General features: G+C 36.0%; 1 protein-coding gene across 1 annotated transcript in view; it reads right to left on the minus strand.

Annotated features, from left to right (window-relative positions):
- The window catches only part of si:dkeyp-9d4.3 (caskin-1), a 36,471-nt gene that overhangs the window by 15,547 nt on the left and 3,833 nt on the right, over positions 1-17,091 (minus strand). Inside the window, exons 2-10 of the mRNA XM_057332437.1 lie at positions 6,573-6,624; positions 5,829-5,926; positions 4,665-4,810; positions 4,491-4,586; positions 3,992-4,113; positions 2,655-2,763; positions 514-622; positions 335-429; positions 89-203 (exon numbers count right to left, since the gene is read on the minus strand). Of these exons, the coding sequence (XP_057188420.1) occupies positions 89-203; positions 335-429; positions 514-622; positions 2,655-2,763; positions 3,992-4,113; positions 4,491-4,586; positions 4,665-4,810; positions 5,829-5,926; positions 6,573-6,624 (942 nt within the window). The remainder of the gene's footprint in view (positions 1-88; positions 204-334; positions 430-513; positions 623-2,654; positions 2,764-3,991; positions 4,114-4,490; positions 4,587-4,664; positions 4,811-5,828; positions 5,927-6,572; positions 6,625-17,091) is intronic.

Below are 17,091 nucleotides of genomic sequence, written 5' to 3' on the forward strand. Positions count from 1 at the left end.
AGATGAGTTTTAGATTGACCTTGTGGTAAAATCTGCTTATGTGTCACATGACATCCCAGATAGATCATGTGATGATGCGATAACACACCTGCCCTCTTGATAACTTCAACCATGTTGGATGGAAAGTAGCCCACGCGGTCATTTCCTGTACGGTTGTCGTGGATACAGCCCTTCCATAGTCCATCAGAATGCTGCTCCAAGACCTGCGGACCAATCAGAAACATGAAGACGACTAATGTATGAATGCGTTGCGCACCATATATTTTTTAAATAGCTGCAAGCTATAAGTCTGAAGTGTAATATTACAAGAAAAGGTAGAGAAATGTTCCATTACCGTGATGATGTCGCCTGTTTTAATGTTGAGGCTTGTAAGGTCATAATTGTTGCAGTAATCCTTCAGCGCTCTCACTTGCATGGCAGCTGATGCGTCTGTATGCACACATGGGAGCACAGAGTTCAGAAATCCTTACATTTCTATGTGAATATGAGCTTTCACATATTCTCTCAACGTACCTCTTAGCATCTGTTTGATTTCTTTGCTGGCTTGGGTTGTGGTGAACTGGTTTACAATGTCCAGCGCCGTTTGACAGAACGTGTTCCTCACACCTGCACTGATGCCGCTCTGAAGAGAGAAACAGGATCACGCTCTCACAACTGGTGTACACAGTTTTTACACCTACTGTGTTTCAGGAGTCTGTGAAAAATCTTCATTCACTTAAAATTGAACTAAGAGAGCCGGCTGGATGTGTGGTACGCTAATAATGTCAATTCGAAATGCGTTAAAAATTGCTGAACAAATGCAACACTATTGTATTTCATGTATACAGCCGTGGAAAAGACCATTTCAAAATTATTTTCAGTTTTTCTGAATTTACTATGGGTGTGTGTTTCTTTAAAATGATCAGTTTTGTTTCATTTGTGAAGTTCTAACAATATTTCTCCCAAATTTTAAATAATTTGCATTCATTTGCAGAAAACGAACAGTGGAGAAACAGGTCAAAATAACAGAAAAGATTCTCTGTATTTTTTCAGACCTCAAATATTGCAAAAACAGGTTCATGTTCACTTTTAAGAAATACAAAAGTAATATTTGTACAGGGTTCAAAGACGAAAAAGAGTTTAAAGTCCCAGTGAAATTAAAAATTACAATGCCTATTTTTCCATGAAATATTGCACTTTTATTGTAAATAGTTTGTCAATGTGGGTCATTCTCTTTTTACAATTCATGTGCCCTCATAATCTTTACTTAAAATCTGAAAATGCACTTCCTTCCTGTACTGACTATCCAACTTAAATGGCGAATGTTAGACGGATTGGGCGGAGCATACGTTAACTCCTCCCCTTCAACTGTCAGTCTGCTGCCAGTTCCATTTCAAAATGCAACAGCTGTTTTTATACATCCAATCAAATCACAGAAAAAGACAAAAGCCACACCCACTATTTTTCTCATTTGAAATTCCAGTTCACTCAGAAATGCGTCAAAATACGGAAGTAAAAACGTTCTCAATTTCCTGTTCACGGGGACTTAATGCATAAAAACAAATACTGCTTTAAATTGTTTTCGTTGCATTTTTGTTTTTCTGAGCAAAAAATTTTAATCATACATTTTTCCCACTAAAATGTCATTCAGTGTAACAATCTTGTCAGGCATATTTACAACAAAAATCAATTTATGACATATTAAAAGACTAATTACTTTCACCCCAAATGCTAATTAGTTGTAATTTTACATTTTGTTTAATTTGCCACTATCCTAGGTTTTGCCCATTTGTCAATAATATTTTTTTAATCATTTAAAGCACAATAAACGTAATATGCGCCCTTATTCTTTTATATATTTTATGTCAGTATAAGTATATTAAGTCAGAATAAGCATGTTGTTTGAATTTGTACAGAAATGTTTTGTTACACTGAATGACAATGTAACATTATTTTCAACCAAATTTTGAAAATTTATGCTCCAAAAACTTAGTTGAAACCATAAAGTAGACATTTTACTTACATTTAATGTGTTTTCTATGGACATAAAATCACTACTGTAAATTTCTTTTGACATTTCTTTTTGACGTCTTGTATTTAGGAAATACCCACATGTATTTAGGAAAAGTTCGAACATTATTTTGTTATGTAATAACCTTGATTTTTATCACAGTTTTCATGTGTCTTGTCATGCAGTTAGTCTTTCACATTGCTGTTGGATGATTTTGTCACTCCTGAGGTTTGATTTTGTTGAAATTCAACAGACGCTGTATTGGATTGGCCACAATACATCTAGAAATGCTTATAAAATTAAAATTTGGAATACGGGACTTTTTCCACGGCTGTAGACGTATTATATCGACCCAGACATTAGATGTCAGCATTTAATTTAATCTTGTGATATGATTAAGCTAACCTAACTGAGTCAGCTGATATTTGTCTCTAAATAATTATTTGCGAATTAAAAATTCAGGGTGTTCAGTTTTAATGCATTTGTTTAAACATGATTATGTAATCTAATGAATAATAATAAAGGGCGTAATATGAAACACAGTGCTAATGCACTGAGACTCCATCAAAGTGGAGCAAAATGAGATCTGAGACCACTTTTCACCAGTCACGATACTGAATATTTACGGTCACAAATCCAGTTCAAAGTCAAATAAAATACTCACATCCAACAGCAGCCGGACTGTCTCGGTTTTCCCGCAGAGAGCGGCTTCATGCAGCGCCGTGCCTGATTTAGTCTGCCTGTTTATATCTATACCAGCCTGGATTAGTAACCTGAATTCATACAAAAACAAGCAAAAGGTTTTAAAACTCTTTTACAATGCACCTCGCAAATGGTCAGTTGCTTCTAATGCGAGTCTGAAGATTTACTTGCAGAAATACATCTGACGGCATAAAATATCTACACCAAAACTTTAAAAAACTTCGGTAGCCAGAAAAAAAGTTTTAAGGTGGTTGGCCTGAATTCGTTCTGTTTATGCACAGTGAAAGCAACGATTTTCATCAACATCATACGGAGGGTCAAACTAAAATGCTGGTTGGGAAACCATCCCCTACAGGATTGATATCAGGACGCGATGTTCAAGTTCACAATCACATTCACACGTCATATTAATACACAATCAACCTAAAATGTGCTATTAGTTATTTTTATTAGATTATTACTAATTAATGATGTGCATCACTAAGCAGTTACGACGCTGTCAATCAAAGATTTGATATGAGGACATTCAGTGTGTGCGTGTGTTTGTGTGTGTGTGTGTGTAATGAATGAAGCCTTCAGGTGCTGATGGGATACTGTAGCTCACAGTGGTATTTTCCACTGGACTATTTTCCCCATCAGCCTTGATCTCTTCGCTCCTGACCTGTCTTAACACATCAACCATGTGACAGAGACAGTTTGGTGTCAGGGAGCTAAATGCTGTGTCAGGATTTCGTGCCATCAATGTCTGCCTGCGAAAGCAATAATGAATCTAATACAAACCTTCTATGAATTGTTTTTTTTCCTGAAAAAATATCAAAATATTATCGCAAAACCTGTCTGGGTCACTACACCCCAAAAATGATATTTTGCATGATGCCTATTGTATCATTTTTTGCATGATTACACCCCCCCCCACAAAACTGTCATTAATGCAATGCAAAACTATTTTATTTCTTAATACTGTATATGTAAAAATTACCGTGTACATTATGATATTATTTGTTGTACTGCCTTTACGCTAAGTTGCATGACTAACATTTTAACTGTAATACGATAAAAATATATTTATATTAGAATTAAAATCTAATAAGATCCATTGAGAAAGCTTAAAGGTAAAACATGTGGGTGTGTTCCATTAATGAGTAGAAAATTGAAAAACATACAAAATTGGGTTCAATATATGATATGCAAAACACTATTTCTCATTTTAGATGATGTCACGATACAGTATAACAAAAAGTAGTATTAGAAAATACTGCTTTCTAAACTAGTCAACAGACCAAGTCAATAAACACCTACTTGATGATCTCGATATGCCCGTTCTTAGCCGCCAGGTGGAGTGGACTGATGCCATTGGGATCAGAGGGTTTGGGTTCTAACATAGCAGCACACATGTTACTGCTCAAAAGCAACTGGACCACCTGTAGAACACACACAAATGTTTCGATTTTGTTTGGATTTCTTCAACTTCGTTTGTCAGTAAGCAAATTAAATAATTAGAAAAATAATACACATTACTTGGAATAACTGAGGTGTAAATGTAATGAATAGTTCACAGTTTTTTGAGAATAAAAAGGGATTATGTAACTTGTTTAACTAAGTCTAAATACAAAATGCTGGCATATTAAAATAAAGTTGATATAAATTGTGTGTCACTATCAAGCAGAGGAAACCAGGGTGTGAGTGCATCTGCGTGAAAGTGAGAAGAGGTGTAGTTCCCACAATCCCTCAGGTGAGCATCACCTCCCAAACATCTATCACAAACATCCACGAACACACACAGACAAGGGTAACTGACCGTGACTCTTCCGAATTCGCAGGCCAAGTCAAGAGGGGTTTTCCCTGCGTGGTCTCTGAGGCACGGGTTTGACTGATGTTGAAGCAGCATCTCACTCTGCAAACAGACAGCACAACACAGTAAGCACGTACAGTACGTATGCATGACACATACAATTTTTATGTGTGTACTGACTCCTTCATAATGGCCATGTTGTGATGAGAGGTGTAAAGGGATCTGTCCCTCATCTGATTGGCTGTTCACGGATGACCCCGCCTTGAGCAGCATTTTCATTGGATCACACTTGCCCTGCCAAGCAGCGTAGTGCAGCGGCCGCATCCCTGCGGAGGATCAAGGAAAATAAATAGAAGGAAAGTGAAAAAAAATAATGGAAACTGTAGGAGAAGTGCTATTACTATAAATGGGGGGGAAACACTTTAATCCATAAAATATTCAAAGTTACAACATTTTAAATCTTTACAACCTACCTTTATACAATTAAAATACCACTAGATATCTTAACCCTAACCCAAATTTAACAAAGTTAAACATATTTAAAAACGAAATCAGTTACTAAATAAAATATAATGAAAAACTAAACAAAATTTTGAAAATATCACAAAAAGTAAAAAACGAATGAAAACTTTAAAAAATGTAAACTTAAAGGTCCTGTGTATGAAATTGAGCAGCATCTAGTGGTAAAGTTGCGAATTTCAACCAACGGCTCACTCCACCCCTCCCCTTCGAAGAGCTACGGTGGCTGACACAGGACTAGGATGTCGTCAAGTTTTTGCTTCTTTGGCGAAGAAGGTTACGTATTTACGAAACACACTCTTGTAGAGCAATTTGTCCGTTTAGGACTACCGTAGAAACAAAATGGCGAATTCCATGCAAGGGGACCCGCTGTGTATGTAGATAGAAATAGCTCATTCTAAGGTAATAAAAACATAATGTAAGGTCTTTATACACCTGTCAATAGATTCTCCAAAAATGTACACATTTAGTAGAAATATAAACTAAGTGTAATAGATTTAAAACCTATAAGAGTTTAACCTACTATATAAAGGGAGGAAAATAATATGTGGGAGAATGCCAATCATTACAAAAATGAATACATGCATATTGTATTAAAAATGCAAAGTGCGTGGCACATGATGCTGAATAAACAACAAGACTTGATAAAACGGGAAAGAAAGCACGCGCGTGTCCAGTGTGCCCTGCCCTTATTAATCTATGTAAATAATTTAGTTTTAACCTTTGTCAAGTATTTTCTGCTGACATAAAGACTGTCATTATATGGTTAACTTGTTTCTGCATTAACCAGTAACACATTTGCACTTGACTGCGTGTGTTTTGCACCTTTCTGGTCTTTGATGTCAACGATGGACTGGGACTCCAGCAGCAGTGCGATCACCTCCACGTTACCGTTAAGAGCAGCATGATGCAGGGCAGATAACCTATAAAACACAAGCGCACATTTCTATGTATAACTTTCAAAATGCCATTCAAATAAAGCGAATGAATGACGTGTAGTAGACGTGAATTCTGTGGAAATCTGTTTTTAAACAGCCTAATAAATTCTTTCATAATGCTCTAATACTAATAACTCTGTTGTCACTCCTGAGCTTTCAGCTTCAAGCGTAACTTTGCAGACGGTCCCTAATCGGTCCTCGTTTCAGCTTAACTCTGACACTTTGCTCCAGTCCCTAACTGCCTAACTGAGCAGGAGGCTATGACCTACTTCCAAGCGTAAGAGCTTTTTTCTCTGTCACAGCCCCAAGCCACACACACACTCTTATTTTATTTCTCCATCCTTCTTCTACGCTGCAGCATTCTAATAACACACTTCTATTCATTCACTGCCACAAACGTTTCAAACATTAAATCACGAACTGAACGAATCTTAGAAATTCATACAAAATCTGAAACATCATAACTGACTAATCTTGTGACACTGTTGCTTGTATGAGGTATGAACATACTGTCATAGAAGACAGAAAAGCTTAAAGCATTCACTTTTTTTTGTAAAGAAAATTATTTTGATGATTTATATATGTATGACTGGATGACTACGTGGTGTCAGTGCCCTGCAGATGAACCCACCCGTCTGTATCCTGGAAGTTCACATTCACCTTCTTAGCAGCTCCCAGGAGCTCTGCGGGAGAAAACAGAATAAAACATAAAACACATTCCTAAAGGTGCCATTTTAAACTTTGAATATTGAAATTATGCAGCTTTTTTAAATGAAAATGCATCCAATGCATTTCAAAGCAACAACATAAACAAATGTTAATGCACATGCACGATTTTGTAGCCCAAACTTAAAGGAGCCGTATGTAACATTGACACCTAGCGGTTGAGCTTGGTATCGCAGTCCAAATTCAAAATATTGGCGAGGGTTTTTCCCCGCCCCTCCTCCTCCTCAGACTCCATGCTTACAGGAGTTGCCAGACACTTACAGGAGTGTAATGTAAAGCATCAAGTCTTACACTGTACGTTTATTTGATAATTGATTCGTTTGCCGTGGTTTTGTTGTTTGCAAATATCACTCAATCAGCAGATCGTTTCAGAGGTTGCGACCTCTTTACGGGCAATATTGCTGTCTCGTTTAAATAACCGTAATAAAACTGTATATTACTCCTCGTAAGTTGTAAAATAATATAGTAATTCTTTCTAAGATTGCAACGTAATTAGTACCGGAAAGGTGGAATCTGCTCTGACCCAGATCGTGTGTTTAATGCAATATGCAGTGATTGTCGACAACTGGCAACCGAGCTGTCAAAATACACTAGTGGGTAAATCGTCAGTGGGCGGGGTCACAAAAACAGACATTCCGGCAAGGAACTCACATTTCAGAGTGGAATAACTGGCTATCGCATTGTTTTTTGAACAAACCAATATATGAACTTAGTGTGTTTCCTAAATGTCTACAAACATATTAAGGTAATGTTTTGATTTAATACAGTAAAATTATTACATACAGCTCCTTTAACATCTGCAAAGAATAGAGAATAGAGTGTAGATTCTGATAACAACCAAAAGAATTAACAAGTAAATGACATTAGCTAGCAAGTTCAAAGTATGTCTGGCCAGTATTATTTTGGGTTACCAGTAGAAGAACCGTTACTTGGCTAAACTTTAATGCGGCAAAGTTAAACAAACCATTCAACAAATTGTTTATTTAATAAAATTAACATACAGTAAAATTCAATAAATTGTTTATTTAATACCATTATTATACAATATTAATATATATTATATCAATATACATTTATTAAAAATAAATAGTTATATTATTAGCCACTAGATGGACGGTATATGCATTTTTATTCATCTGATTATAGTGGGCTATATGCATTTCTACTCACAATATTTATGTGCTTTTTAATAATTTGCATGTAGCTGATATACACAGCATCAAATATTTCCAGTTCTTTCTGAATTTACTATATAGTATATATACGTATTTAAGTAAAATGATACTTTTCTATGACAAAAATGACATTTTCCTTTCATTCTGCACATCTCCCAATTTCTCCCAATTTCAAAATAAAGAACTGTTTTCTACTGGCGTTTATTTGCAGAAAATTTTAACAGGACATTTAAACTGGTCCAATGTGCAATGAATAATGCAAACAAGTTCATATTCATGTTTAAACAATACAATACTAATGCTTTAACATGTATTCTAGGATCAGTTCAAAAATGCATATATGATGGAATAAGCCTTGCTTTTTTTTTACAATCTTTCATGAGTCTTTGCATTCTCTCAGTCATTCACATTGCTGTTGGGTGACATTGCAAGTCATTCCTGATGCTCGTTTCTGTTGAAATTCAACGAACACATGCAGAAATGCTGATTAAAGAGTGCGCTCTTCATTTGTTTTATTTGAATATAATAGGTTATGTACATTTTTATTCATTTGAATCCTAATTTCTTAAGTTCCCATTTCAATTCTGCATCCTGTTTAGTTCCTTAATTCAAATTCCAATTGAATTTAAATTCAGGAATCAAATTGGAATCTACAATCTACAGCGGCCACCCTTGGTTTGTGTTAAACTTCATTCCGACACAGCTTTCATACTTCGGAACAGGATCTTGATTCGCAGCTTTAAATATTTCGCTGTAATGTTTATAATAAGGACTAAGGTCAGACTACAAAACTGGATCAGACACTGAGGGGATTCCATCCTGCAGCAGGTAAAGTTTCCAATCATTAAACACAAGCCAGACCCTTTAATCACAGCCGGTTATGGACGGCACAACAATAAATCCCATAAAAAATACCGACAATCCTATTTGAAAACATTACACTGCATGTTGTATACAATATAGTTGATGATATTTCCATCAAATGTCTTCGGCTTCATATATGAATCTCCAGATGTATAAGCAGTACGTGTGTGTGCTAAATGAAAGTGGTCCAGATGGTAGATTCCTGCCGGGGTGAGGGGACATTGAGAATGTGTGTGCGCTGTTCTTTTAATCCTAATAGCAGTCTCAACATGACTAAGAAGCTATTCAGTATGCATGAATTATGATATCATTTATATTCACTGATCACGGCCTAATCCATTATTCCAATGCCTCGGTGATGATGATGAATTACTAAATTCATTTCTTTTTGCATCTCTTCGAAATGTTAAATGAATAGATATCTAATTATTACACACTTAATACACAAGAACAGATTAAGAATCTCATTTGTAACCCACACACGCCACACCTACATGTGTATATATAGAGCTATAAACACATTGCTGAGCATTCGAGTCACCTTCAAAAACACTATGTAAAGAAAAAGGAACAAAACGCAAATGAGCATTTCCATGACGACTAGTGTCACCGTGACGTTAATTAGATAATGTGACAAAAATACCATGGCAACGCCTCACCTTGAGTTGCCACGGAACGTCTCTCTTTATCTACGATGATAGTATCATGAAAAAATGAAGACTCGAAAGTAGAAACGCACATTTTCTATACATTCACAGGTGGATGATGCAGTCGCACTGTGAGATGGAACTCGTAATCCTCTCATGTGATAAATTATTCATACCATTATCACCGCAACCTCCATTGGTGCCTGTTGCTATGGCAACCTTGACCTTAACCATGACAATAACAATCAGTGTTGCCCAGTCTATGCTCATACTGTTTTAAACATGGTATAAAACTCATATGTTGACTTCTTTTTCAATAATCCTTCTTCTCATCGAGTCTCTTAAGAGAAAGCTTGTGAGATGTTCATCAGTACTTTTTTAATTAAAGTTTGTTGGAACGTACTGCTTCGGTGTCTAGCCTGCCCTGGACTACGGGCCATTAACTCCGGTGCTGTCCGACAGCCTGGAGGATAATTACAGAGCTTCTCGCCCCCTGGTAACATTTGGGAGCTGTTGTGCTTAGTACGTCCGTGTTTAACACCGGCCGAGAAAAGAGGATAGTTATCACAGCTTTAAAGCCTCTATATTGTACTTCATTCTTTTAGTAATTAAGTAATCGATTTATTGACAGCCAGTGACACAAGCTACCAGCCAGACGTCTGATTGACATCAGCTCTCGGATCAAAAGATCAATGCTGAGGCAAATATGCAGCCCTGTAGGCCAGACTCGAACAACACGACCAGATGCAAATGTCAATGATGTATCAGTATATCAATACTTCACTAATTCACCCCTTAGGCTAACAATAGGAATATTTAGTCCTCGTCCATGTCACAAACTGCACAAGTACAAATTAAACAACCGTGATTTACTCACGATAGGTAAAATTTGCCAGCAACAAATGTTACAGTTTTTTTTATTAAGGGGAGTAAGCTACACTATATAACTACATTGGTTTCTTATTCCACCCATAGTACATATTAGCGCACATTTTATATAATAAACATTTATACAAGAAATTTATAGGAAAATAATTTTTTATTAACTAAGCTTATATTAAACTCCCTGTGAACTGGAAGTTGCGATCGTTTTTACTTCCGTATTTTGACGCATTTCTGAGGAAATGGAAATTTGAATGAGAAAAATAGTGGGCGTGGCTTTCATCTTTCGCTGCAATTTAATTGGATGTATAAGAACATCCATTGCATTTTGAGATGGAACTGGCAGCAGACTGACAGCTGAAGGGGAGGAGTTAACAGATGCTCCGCCCAAGACGTCTGACATACGTCATTTGAGATGGATAGTCATTACAGGACGGAAGTGCATTTTCAGATTTTAACTGAAGATTATGAGGTCACACGAATTTTAAAAAGAGAATGACCCACATTGATAAGCTATTTACAATAAACGCTGCAATATTTCATGAAAAAATAAGCATTGTAATTTTTATTTCACTGGGACTTTAAATAAATAATTTTATCTGAATTGAACTTCAGCTTTTGTGACACCAGAACATCTTCAAGCTATATTTAAAGGAATAGTTCACCTTAAAATAAAAATTCTATCATTTATTCACCCTCATGTCAATCAAAACCTGTACAGCTTTCTTTCTTCTGTGGAACACAAAAGATATTTTGAGAAATGTCTCAGTGGTTTTGTGTCCACACAATGGACGTCAAAGGGGTCTAGTGTTATTTTGTTACCAACGTTCCTCACAACATCTTTTGTAGTCTGCAGAAGAAAGTCATACAGGTTTAGAATGACATGAAGATGAGTAAATGATGAAATCTTCATACCAATCACGAACATTACATTAAAAAGTTAATAGAATTTCGAAATAGAAATAGTTTGCATCACCAGCATGCCTACACAACTAATGCATCAAAAACAACAAATAAAATAGTTTTTGGATAAATGCTGCACTGAATGCCAAAGGCTCAAACATTCTGATGAGATGCCATCAATCTGTCAAGCTCTCTGATATCGATGCAAGACCACTGGATGGAGAGCACACACAACATAACTCACAACATAACCAGGCTTCAAATCCCTTGAAGGAAGACTTATCCAGCCTTATCATTGGTGGAGAAGATATGAATGTGAGGGCCATTTGTCACATCTCTGTTGAGCCAAAGATCTTATATTACATTGACGTTAACATCCCCAGTGCAGGAATGAGATTAAGGTTACTCAAGTGTACTGCCCCAAGAGGACACACTGTAGAAAGGGTGTTGAGTATAATTTATGGCAGCAGATAGGGTTCACTTTGAAGACCTGACTGATATGCTTTACCGGTGAATTTACAAGATATGATTACGCTTGTCCTAAAACCAAAGGAAATAAACATAAATTATATTCAAATTATATTCCCCTTATTTGAATTTTTAATTCAATGGTTATTAGCAAAATGTAAATCAATACATATAAATTTAAAAAGTTAATTATATTAAAAAATGTATTTCTACATCATAATGGTACTATTTAATTTATTCTGATTTATACAATCCAATAAAAACAGAATTACAGAAATGGGAGTTTTTAAGATTTAAATTATTTTCAAGTAAAGCATTTAAACACATAACAGTCATGAGAAGTCAGGGTAAAAATGTGCAAAATTTTAAATTTAAGGTGAAGTGTGACCTGGAAACCTCTCTGTGTCCCAGTTTGTTTTTTATTTACTGTTATAAACATTACGAATGACAAAAAAAGGAAAATTGACCAGCATACACTTAATATGCTCATATAATACAATATAATAGCTACTACATTTTAATATATTTTACAATATTTTAATTTGTGCTATACATTATATTTAAAATGATGACATTCCCCCATGCTTCGAAAAATTAATCTCTCTGCTGGGAATCTGGGACGAACACAATAATCTGAACACACACAAATCGTCCTCCTCCCCCATTAACTAGGCCCTAACCCACAGCTATAATTATAGATTTTTAATATTATCTTATGATAACCCAGAAGTATAAGCAATACATGTGCCTTTTTTTTAAACACTAAAGATTAACTACAATGTTTACCACTCAGAATATTGCGAGTTATTTTTGTATTCTTAGTGTCAAACAAAATGTAGCACTGTGTCTTTAGGACTACCAAAAAAGAGCTAGTGTGCACTGCAATTTAAATACACACACTCACAAAATACACACACAAAACCTCACCGTCATCTAACCGTGTGCCGTTTAAAGCACTATGGCTTGGAGCTGAAGTAGAGAGAGAGAAAGAGAGAGAGAGAGAGAGAGAGAGAGAGAGAGAGAGACAGAGAGAGACAGAGACAGAGAATAATCATTTGCTTCCACTAGTTTGGTCTCACATGCCATACACGTGACTATGAGCTTTTACGCTATACTCTTAAAAAATATGTGTGAGGGAACCCACAGTAAAGAAAAATCTTTAATAGGATCTCTTTAATATCACAAATGTTTTTCATTGACAGCTATACGTACTCCCAGAGTTCTATAGATCTATAGATTCTCCCAGGGTTCTATAGCTCTATAGATTCTCCCAGGGTTCTATAGCTCTATAGATACTCCCAGAGTTATTTAGATCTATAGATTCTTGCATGATTCTATAGCTCTATAGATACTCCCAGGTTTCTATAGATCTATAGATTCTCCCAGGGTTCTATAGCTCTATAGATTCTCCAAGTGTTCAATAGCTTTAAAGATTCACCCAGGGTTATAGCTCTATATATTATCCTAGGGTTCTATAGTTCTCTATATTCTTGCATGGTTCTATATCTCTTTAGATACTCCCAGGATTCTATAGATCTATAGATTTTCCCAGGATTTCTATAGCTCTATAGATACTCCCAGGGTTCTAAAGATCTATTGATTCTTCCAGGGTTCTACAGCTCTAGATTTTTGCATGATTCTATAGCTCTATAGATACTCCTAGGTTTCTATAGGTCTATTGATTCTCGCAGGGTTCTACAGATCTACAGATTCTCCCAGGGTTCTATAGATTCTCCCAGGGTTCTATAGCTTTAAAGATTCTCCCAGGGTTATATAGCTCTATAGTTTATCCCAGGGTTCTATAGTTCTTTAGATTATTCCAGGGTTCTATAGTTCTATAGATACATTCAGGGCTTATTCGGTAGCCACGTCGTTCAAAAGATCTATAGAAACTCTCAGGGATCTATAGCTCTATAGGCGCTTCAAAATGCCCCCAAACCCTCTTATTTATTTGAATTTTAAAAAGTGCAATATATTGATGCAATATCGAATATAAATTTAATCATAGATTTACAAGAATTCTTGTAAAATATGAAAACACATACATTTGTTTTTAGATGCCAAAATGGATCACAGAGTAAATCTACTGTATAATACTGTAGACCCTACATGCCAAACACACCCAAGATTCTCACATCCATTGTCATAATCCCCAACAGCTCTATAAACTGACACAGGCGAAAATCGCATAAGTCATCTTATTAAACGCGAGCCTGTAGTGTCTTCAAGACATGACCTGACATGTTACAGCCAATGCTGCAAAATCCTGCAAAGACCAGGCTTTACCTGACATGCAATGGCCCTCGAAATGCCTTAATACATATCAACAAAAACAGCTTTCAATTCAGGTGAATACATAAATACTGGACACTGCTGTTTGTCCGGTTGTGTCTGTATATGCCTGCACTCTGTTATTATAATACTGTGCTTACTATTTTGTAAACTCAGTACAAGTTGATGCAGAAATTATGTAATTCTTTCAATGTTAAAATATTTTCTGCCCTTAGTCCCTATGTCATGCTTAGGATGAATGCCTAGGAAAGTGCATGAATTACACTTCAGCTTTAACAGTTTGCATAGAAAGATGTAATAGTTAAAAATGCAATATTAGTCTAGCATGTTAGCAGGATCATTCTAATGAAAAGCACATATTTAATAAAGTCATATCTAATAACTGACTTCACTTGGAAAGTAGCATGTCCTCAGGTGAGATGCAAGGTTTTGTAAATTCAACATCATATCGAAGAAATATAACAGTATGTGGCTGTCACTATACAATCCAGTTATACTTCAATCTTGGCTAACTGATTTTCATCCCACTAGCACACTATAAATGTCACCAGATGACCTTGACCCTGACCCCATACAGCCAACATTTCCCAGGAGACCAACAGACATTAAAATTCACCAGCTCTTTGCTCTCAACTGTTAATCGTGTGCAATTTAGCTATTGCACATCTGGATTTAATCATTTGAATCAACTACAATATATCACTGAAAAAATAAAATCTGCCATCAGTGTTTCATCATTCACTGAGATCAGTTGCATGGTCACAAACAATTGTCTTCCAGAATTTAAGGATATGCGTCGTATCATTCTGCATCTCGCACACGTTTTGTGTGTACGGAGTAGTCTTGGGTAGAACGGGCACGTTCACATTCCTCCACATTTGGCCTCAAGTCCGAATGAAACCTCCTTGTCTGAGAAAATTACGGCTCAAGCTATCAGTGTCAACAGCAACCGCGGACAGATCAACTTGTGTCTATAGTGTGAAATGCTGAAAATGACAGCTACAGAATCACCTCTGAGGAACCTTTCATAAAACATGCTTTAGCTCTTGGTTTTCAAAACGTAAAAGTTAGAAATGAATGAAAAGAACTGGGTTACAACTTTAGGTGCCAGAAATCCAGTTCCAGCAAAATGGTCTTTGCTTGTATTTTCTTCGACTCACTACTTTTCACAATCCGACTTCGTTTAAAGAGACAAAGACTTTAAATTTCACAATGTGAAGCTAACAACCTATGTTTTTCACAAAATAGTTAAAATAACTGTAGTGCATTTTCAATATATCCCGTGGACATCTTATCATACGGTACGTCCCGTCTAAAACTGATCTCATTCATTTTCCTTCAGGGTGAGCTGTGATGTTTCTCTCTCTCCCTTTTTCTGTGATGGCATTGATGTTCATGGGACGGGTGAGCTGATATGTTCTGGCATTTTCTCTTCGCTGGTTTGGGAATGTCCTGCTCACACTATACACAGTGGCAAGAACGCAAACACACACGCTCATTCGTTGTGCAGAGACGAGGCCCTGAGAGGACACACAGCGCAAGACAAATGGATAGGCATGAAATAAGTTTGTTTCAAGAGATGTAACCGTAGCCCAGAAACATCACTCAAGTTTGCGTTGCTTATGTTCGAACGTTCAACAACGTTATTTGTAAAAGCTGCCTGATAACATTTAACACGTTGGATACTACACATTTCTAGACTACCGATAACCAGCTCACGAAATCAGCCTCAAGATAATTCACTCTTTTCTAGAGACACATTTACCATGTTATGACTACAGTATACAGCTGTGGGGAAAAAAAGACCATTTCAAAATTATTTTCAGTTTTCCAGAATTGACTATGGTATGTGTCATGTGTCAGGTAAAATTATCATTTTTGTTTTATTTGTGAAGTACTAACAATATTCCTGAATTTATTTGCAGAAAATGAAAACTGGAGAAACAGGTCAAAAGAACAGAAAAGATGCTCTGTATATTTTCAGACCTCAAATACTGCAAAGAAAACAAGCTCATATTTAATTTTCAGCAATACAACAGTTATATTTTTACATGCATTTAGGAAAAGTTTTTTTTATGTGATAACCTCGTTTTTTATCACAGTTTTCATGTGTCTTGTTATGCTGTCAGTCTTTCACATTGTAGTTAAAATCCAGTGATCCGTGATCCTTCACTTACTGCTATTAGCGAACCATTATTAATGTAGTATGTACAGTAGATATTTATGTGTAAATTATAGGAACAAAAGCATATTGTTTGAAGCCGACTGCTGTCTGAATGCTTTCTGTCTTGAGACCTGTTGGACTTGTGGCTATTGAGAACACCTTTCTGGGTTGCTCTGGAAGAACATCTTTTATTTGTTTATTAAATAAACATTATACCAGAAAAGCTTGAAAGTTAAAGAATCTTTAACTAGTGTAAAGTATTCTTGCTACATGATTTTCAGGAGAAAAAATTATTTTCAGTCTCAGAAAATAATATTTAGATACTGTATATCGGCCAATATTTCGGTTATCGGCTTCCGATGTTATCGACCAACATTTACATATCGGTGCATCCCTAAATGAAATTAGTGTCAGATACACACTAAAATTAGGCCACATGTGCCATATTGTGCACAGAAGTGTAGAGAATCATTAACAAATATTTTTGACACCCTTGTATTATTTTTCCTTATATTATCTGAATGAATATCTGGCTGTAAAAGATTTGGAACAGCATGGAGAAGCAATTCATTATTTATTTTGCAATATTAAACAGTATTTGGGGTTTTAACAGAAAAAGCTCACATTCCTTTTTCTTTACTATTATTTTCCAGGTGCTTAAGGAGCTCTGGTGTCATCACTCGGTGGTTACCTGTCCATGCAAGAATAGCATTTCCCAAACTAGAGTACTATAAATGTAATCCATAAAACAGCATCTCCACAATTGCCAAATGAATATGTCCCAGCTAAACGTCCGTTTTAATCTTCAGGTAAACGCAATCAAACAAATAATTTGTTCAGTTCCCGGTGTAGGAAATGTGTTGGGAAAAGACATAAAAGACAATTTAACAAGAGATTGAAGCTGTCAAAGCCAACACAATGTTACGTAATACAGATTTACTGTAAAAGTCTATGTCTCTCGACAAATAATGCTTTAGGTTTGACGATACATATTCTTTCTAAGCCGTTTATGCCCCAGCAGGGCTGCCC

Source organism: Triplophysa rosa, linkage group LG4 (assembly GCF_024868665.1).
Source record: "Triplophysa rosa linkage group LG4, Trosa_1v2, whole genome shotgun sequence".
NCBI classification, from domain to species: domain Eukaryota; kingdom Metazoa; phylum Chordata; class Actinopteri; order Cypriniformes; family Nemacheilidae; genus Triplophysa; species Triplophysa rosa.